This window comes from Argopecten irradians, chromosome 11 (genome assembly GCF_041381155.1).
Source record: "Argopecten irradians isolate NY chromosome 11, Ai_NY, whole genome shotgun sequence".
Lineage (NCBI taxonomy): Eukaryota > Metazoa > Mollusca > Bivalvia > Pectinida > Pectinidae > Argopecten > Argopecten irradians.
Window position 1 is genome coordinate 3,915,886 of NC_091144.1, and position 7,605 is coordinate 3,923,490.

The 7,605-nt window shown below is 35.0% G+C and overlaps 2 protein-coding genes across 2 annotated transcripts; both read left to right on the forward strand.

The window, feature by feature from the left end:
- Window positions 1-1,509: 1,509 nt before the first annotated feature.
- On the forward strand, window positions 1,510-2,856 carry LOC138335684 (uro-adherence factor A-like). The gene has a single exon (XM_069284846.1). It carries the CDS (start codon window positions 1,510-1,512, stop codon window positions 2,854-2,856), a length of 1,347 nt encoding a protein of 448 aa, XP_069140947.1.
- A 49-nt stretch (window positions 2,857-2,905) lies between these two features.
- On the forward strand, window positions 2,906-3,847 carry LOC138335685 (uncharacterized transmembrane protein DDB_G0289901-like). Its single transcript, XM_069284847.1, has one exon. It carries the CDS (start codon window positions 2,906-2,908, stop codon window positions 3,845-3,847), a length of 942 nt encoding a protein of 313 aa, XP_069140948.1.
- The last annotated feature ends 3,758 nt before the right edge of the window (window positions 3,848-7,605 follow it).

The window sequence follows — 7,605 nt, forward strand, 5'->3', positions numbered from 1 at the left end:
CAGTCAGAATTCATCACATCTAGCATTATGAACTTTGGTTCTAATACCAAGAGACAGTCAGAATTCATCACATCTAGCATTATGAACTTTGGTTCTAATACCAAGAGACAGTCAGAATTCATCACATCTAGCATTATGAACTTTGGTTCTAATACCAAGAGACAGTCAGAATTCATCACATCTAGCATTATGAACTTTGGTTCTAATACCAAGAGACAGTCAGAATTCATCACATCTAGCATTATGAACTTTGGTTCTATAATACCAAGAGACAGTCAGAATTCATCACATCTAGCATTATGAACTTTGGTTCTAATACCAAGAGACAGTCAGAATTCATCACATCTAGCATTATGAACTTTGGTTCTAATACCAAGAGACAGTCAGAATTCATCACATCTACATATCTTGTTTTACAAGACAGTCGAATCCACATTAGCATTATAACTTTGTTTTACAGAGACAGTCAGATTCATCACATCTAGCATTATGAACTTTGGTTCTAATACCAAGAGACAGTCAGAATTCATCACATCTAGCATTATGAACTTTGGTTCTAATACCAAGAGACAGTCAGAATTCATCACATCTAGCATTATGAACTTTGGTTCTAATACCAAGAGACAGTCAGAATTCATCACATCTAGCATTATGAACTTTGGTTCTATACCAAGAGACAGTCAGAATTCATCACATCTAGCATTATGAACTTTGGTTCTAATACCAAGAGACAGTCAGAATTCATCACATCTAGCATTATGAACTTTGGTTCTAATACCAAGAGACAGTCAGAATTCATCACATCTAGCATTATGAACTTTGGTTCTAATACCAAGAGACAGTCAGAATTCATCACATCTAGCATTATGAACTTTGGTTCTAATACCAAGAGACAGTCAGAATTCATCACATCTAGCATTATGAACTTTGGTTCTAATACCAAGAGACAGTCAGAATTCATCACATCTAGCATTATGAACTTTGGTTCTAATACCAAGAGACAGTCAGAATTCATCACATCTAGCATTATGAACTTTGGTTCTAATACCAAGAGACAGTCAGAATTCATCACATCTAGCATTATGAACTTTGGTTCTAATACCAAGAGACAGTCAGAATTCATCACATCTAGCATTATGAACTTTGGTTCTAATACCAAGAGACAGTCAGAATTCATCACATCTAGCATTATGAACTTTGGTTCTAATACCAAGAGACAGTCAGAATTCATCACATCTAGCATTATGAACGTTGGTTAACCAAGAGACAGTCAGAATTCATCACATCTAGCATTATGAACTTTGGTTCTAATACCAAGAGACAGTCAGAATTCATCACATCTAGCATTATGAACTTTGGTTCTAATACCAAGAGACAGTCAGAATTCATCACATCTAGCATTATGAACTTTGGTTCTAATACCAAGAGACAGTCAGAATTCATCACATCTAGCATTATGAACTTTGGTTCTAATACCAAGAGACAGTCAGAATCATCACATCTAGCATTATGAACTTTGGTTCTAATACCAAGAGACAGTCAGAATTCATCACATCTAGCATTATGAACTTTGGTTCTAATACCAAGAGACAGTCAGAATTCATCACATCTAGCATTATGAACTTTGGTTCTAATACCAAGAGACAGTCAGAATTCATCACATCTAGCATTATGAACTTTGGTTCTAATACCAAGAGACAGTCAGAATTCATCACATCTAGCATTATGAACTTTGGTTCTAATACCAAGAGACAGTCAGAATTCATCACATCTAGCATTATGAACTTTGGTTCTAATACCAAGAGACAGTCAGAATTCATCACATCTAGCATTATGAACTTTCGTTCTGATACCAAGAGACAGTCAGAATCCATCACATCTAGCATTATGAACTTTGGTTCTAATACCAAGAGACAGTCAGAATTCATCACATCTAGCATTATGAACTTTGGTTCTAATACCAAGAGACAGTCAGAATTCATCACATCTAGCATTATGAACTTTGGTTCTAATACCAAGAGACAGTCAGAATTCATCACATCTAGCATTATGAACTTTGGTTCTAATACCAAGAGACAGTCAGAATTCATCACATCTAGCATTATGAACTTTGGTTCTAATACCAAGAGACAGTCAGAATTCATCACATCTAGCATTATGAACTTTGGTTCTAATACCAAGAGACAGTCAGAATTCATCACATCTAGCATTATGAACTTTGGTTCTAATACCAAGAGACAGTCAGAATTCATCACATCTAGCATTATGAACTTTGGTTCTAATACCAAGAGACAGTCAGAATTCATCACATCTAGCATTATGAACTTTGGTTCTAATACCAAGAGACAGTCAGAATTCATCACATCTAGCATTATGAACTTTGGTTCTAATACCAAGAGACAGTCAGAATTCATCACATCTAGCATTATGAACTTTGGTTCTAATACCAAGAGACAGTCAGAATTCATCACATCTAGCATTATGAACTTTGGTTCTAATACCAAGAGACAGTCAGAATTCATCACATCTAGCATTATGAACTTTGGTTCTAATACCAAGAGACAGTCAGAATTCATCACATCTAGCATTATGAACTTTGGTTCTAATACCAAGAGACAGTCAGAATTCATCACATCTAGCATTATGAACTTTGGTTCTAATACCAAGAGACAGTCAGAATTCATCACATCTAGCATTATGAACTTTGGTTCTAATACCAAGAGACAGTCAGAATTCATCACATCTAGCATTATGAACTTTGGTTCTAATACCAAGAGACAGTCAGAATTCATCACATCTAGCATTATGAACTTGTTCATACAAGACAGTCAGAATTCATCACATCTAGCATTATGAACTTTGGTTCTAATACCAAGAGACAGTCAGAATTCATCACATCTAGCACATGAACTTTGGTTCTAATACCAAGAGACAGTCAGAATTCATCACATCTAGCATTATGAACTTTGGTTCTAATACCAAGAGACAGTCAGAATTCATCACATCTAGCATTATGAACTTTGGTTCTAATACCAAGAGACAGTCAGAATTCATCACATCTAGCATTATGAACTTTGGTTCTAATACCAAGAGACAGTCAGAATTCATCACATCTAGCATTATGAACTTTGGTTCTAATACCAAGAGACAGTCAGAATTCATCACATCTAGCATTATGAACTTTGGTTCTAATACCAAGAGACAGTCAGAATTCATCACATCTAGCATTATGAACTTTGGTTCTAATACCAAGAGACAGTCAGAATTCATCACATCTAGCATTATGAACTTTGGTTCTAATACCAAGAGACAGTCAGAATTCATCACATCTAGCATTATGAACTTTGGTTCTAATACCAAGAGACAGTCAGAATTCATCACATCTAGCATTATGAACTTTGGTTCTAATACCAAGAGACAGTCAGAATTCATCACATCTAGCATTATGAACTTTTCTTTCAGTCAGAATACCAAGAGACAGTCAGAATTCATCACATCTAGCATTATGAACTTTGGTTCTAATACCAAGAGACAGTCAGAATTCATCACATCTAGCATTATGAACTTTGGTTCTAATACCAAGAGACAGTCAGAATTCATCACATCTAGCATTATGAACTTTGGTTCTAATACCAAGAGACAGTCAGAATTCATCACATCTAGCATTATGAACTTTGGTTCTAATACCAAGAGACAGTCAGAATTCATCACATCTAGCATTATGAACTTTGGTTCTAATACCAAGAGACAGTCAGAATTCATCACATCTAGCATTATGAACTTTGGTTCTAATACCAAGAGACAGTCAGAATTCATCACATCTAGCATTATGAACTTTGGTTTCTAATACCAAGAGACAGTCAGAATTCATCACATCTAGCATTATGAACTTTGGTTCTAATACCAAGAGACAGTCAGAATTCATCACATCTAGCATTATGAACTTTGGTTCTAATACCAAGAGACAGTCAGAATTCATCACATCTAGCATTATGAACTTTGGTTCTAATACCAAGAGACAGTCAGAATTCATCACATCTAGCATTATGAACTTTGGTTCTAATACCAAGAGACAGTCAGAATTCATCACATCTAGCATTATGAACTTTGGTTCTAAATACCAAGAGACAGTCAGAATTCATCACATCTAGCATTATGAACTTTGGTTCTAATACCAAGAGACAGTCAGAATTCATCACATCTAGCATTATGAACTTTCGTTCTAATACCAAGAGACAGTCAGAATTCATCACATCTAGCATTATGAACTTTGGTTCTAATACCAAGAGACAGTCAGAATTCATCACATCTAGCATTATGAACTTTGGTTCTAATACCAAGAGACAGTCAGAATTCATCACATCTAGCATTATGAACTTTGGTTCTAATACCAAGAGACAGTCAGAATTCATCACATCTAGCATTATGAACTTTGGTTCTAATACCAAGAGACAGTCAGAATTCATCACATCTAGCATTATGAACTTTGGTTCTAATACCAAGAGACAGTCAGAATTCATCACATCTAGCATTATGAACTTTGGTTCTAATACCAAGAGACAGTCAGAATTCATCACATCTAGCATTATGAACTTTGGTTCTAATACCAAGAGACAGTCAGAATTCATCACATCTAGCATTATGAACTTTGGTTCTAATACCAAGAGACAGTCAGAATTCATCACATCTAGCATTATGAACTTTGGTTTCTAATACCAAGAGACAGTCAGAATTCATCACATCTAGCATTATGAACTTTGGTTCTAATACCAAGAGACAGTCAGAATTCATCATCACATCTAGCATTATGAACTTTGGTTCTAATACCAAGAGACAGTCAGAATCATCACATCTAGCATTATGAACTTTGGTTCTAATACCAAGAGACAGTCAGAATTCATCACATCTAGCATTATGAACTTTGGTTCTAATACCAAGAGACAGTCAGAATTCATCACATCTAGCATTATGAACTTTGGTTCTAATACCAAGAGACAGTCAGAATTCATCACATCTAGCATTATGAACTTTGGTTCTAATACCAAGAGACAGTCAGAATTCATCACATCTAGCATTATGAACTTTGGTTCAATACCAAGAGACAGTCAGAATTCATCACATCTAGCATTATGAACTTTGGTTCTGATACCAAGAGACAGTCAGAATTCATCACATCTAGCATTATGAACTTTGGTTCTAATACCAAGAGACAGTCAGAATTCATCACATCTAGCATTATGAACTTTGGTTCTAATACCAAGAGACAGTCAGAATTCATCACATCTAGCATTATGAAACTTTGGTTCTAATACCAAGAGACAGTCAGAATTCATCACATCTAGCATTATGAACTTTGGTTCTAATACCAAGAGACAGTCAGAATTCATCACATCTAGCATTATGAACTTTGGTTCTAATACCAAGAGACAGTCAGAATTCATCACATCTAGCATTATGAACTTTGGTTCTAATACCAAGAGACAGTCAGAATTCATCACATCTACATTATGAACTTTGGTTCTAAGTTGGCCTGACTACAGCATGTGGATCCTTCCAGTATATAATTATTTAAATCTAAAATCACTTTCTAAGTTGGCCTTGAAATATCAGCAAGGATTCTCATAGTTATAATATTTTTACTAACTATAATAAAGTCATCCTTCTAAGTTGGCCTGACTACCAGTGCAGTTAGCCTCATAGAATAGAATTTGTACTATCTATAAATTCACCTTCTAAGTTGGTCTGAATACCAGATGGATCCTCATAAGTTTGAATAATTATTTTATATATAATAATTACCTTCTAAGTTGCCTGTCTACCAGGCAGGATCCTGTATGGTTAGATATTATATTTATATATATTAATTCACCTTAATGTTGGCCTGGACTCTCCAGCAAGGATCCGCATAGATATAATTATTATATAAATAAAACAACTTCTAAGTTGGCCTGACTACCAGCAGGATCATCATAAGATATATTATTATATAATAAATAAATCACATTCTATAGTTTGAACTGAAATACCAGCAGGTTCCTTCAAAGATTAATTATTTAGATATAATAAATCACCCTTCTAAGTTGGCCTGATCCTGCACAGAAGGATCCTTCCTGTATAATTATTATATATATAGAATTCACTCTCTAAGTTGGCCTGACTGCCAGCTGGATTCCTCACATTGAATTATTTGTATATATATAAATCCGCCTTCTTAATAAGTTGGCCTGACATACCAGGTGGGTACTCAGAGTGAAATTTTTTTGCGTGTATTTTCGAAAATTGACCTTTCTAAGTTGGTAGCCTGAGTATTTATAAGATGATGTTTGTAATGCACCTTTCATTATGTGTGGACGTGATATGTACCTTCTCAAGCTACTTGACTACCACCGACAGGAGATCCCTACTAGAGATATGATTTAGGATTGTAGGATATATATCATCTTTCTAAGTTGGGTGCCTGGTGAACTACCAGGAAGGATTGCCCTCATGGATAATCAGATTATTATCATATATTAATCATCTTTACTAAAGTTGGTGCCTGACTACCAGTGAGGATCCTCACAATATATATAATTATTTATAATATATAATATCACACCTTACTTGGTGGCCTGACCAATGCCAAGCAGATGATCGCTCATGGTTATAAATTATTAATATTATATAAATCACCTTCTAAGTTGGTCTATCTGACTACCAGCAGGATCCTCCTCATAGAGTGTATAATCTTTATATATACATAAAACACACCTTTAATAAGTATTGGTATTGATGGGGGCCTGACTACCAAGCAGGATCCTCATAGATATCATTTATTATATATATAAATCATCATCCCTAAGTTGGCCCTGAACTACATTACCAGCATGGGCATAGCCATAGTTATATCCATTAATATATATAAATCCTTCTTATGTATGCCTGACTATTAGTAAATCATATACGATCTTTCTCTGAATAAAGGTTATGGTTGCCCTGACTATACCAGCAGAGATCCCCTCATAGGATATAATTAATTATATATCGAATAAAGTCACCTTCTAAAGAATGTATGGCCTGACAGCCACGCAGATCCCTATAGAAATAATTAATATACTATATAAAATCCCTTTCTCACCTTCAAAGTTTGGCACTGACCTACCAGAGGATCCACTATAGAATAAATTAATATAATATATAAATCACCTTCTAAGTTGGCCCTGACCTTACCAGACAGGATCCTCAAGTTGATTAAATTATTATATCTATTAATCACACTTCTCTATAGTTGGCCTGCACTCACCAGCAGGATCGCCTTGCCTGAGATATAATTTTATATATATATAATATCACACTTCTAGTAGATTGGCCTGACTGCCAGCAGCTGATCCTCATTGGAGATAATGGTCACATTATATATATAAATTCCTGTATAAGTTGGCATGAAAACTACCAGCTCCTGGCGGTTATGAATTACTATATTAAGCACACCTGCTATAAGTTCTACTGACATATCAGCAGGATCCTCATAGATATACATTATGTTGGTTTATAGTGAATAATCACCTTTTGTCTAAAGTTGGCCTGGATCTATCCTTTGAGGATCCTCTAGTTATAATTCTCTTG

Excerpts from the sequence above, each read along its gene's own strand:
- LOC138335684 (XM_069284846.1), top strand. The coding sequence starts at position 1,510 with ATGAACTTTGGTTCTAATACCAAGAGACAGTCAGAATTCATCACATCT.
- LOC138335685 (XM_069284847.1), top strand. The coding sequence starts at position 2,906 with ATGAACTTTGGTTCTAATACCAAGAGACAGTCAGAATTCATCACATCT.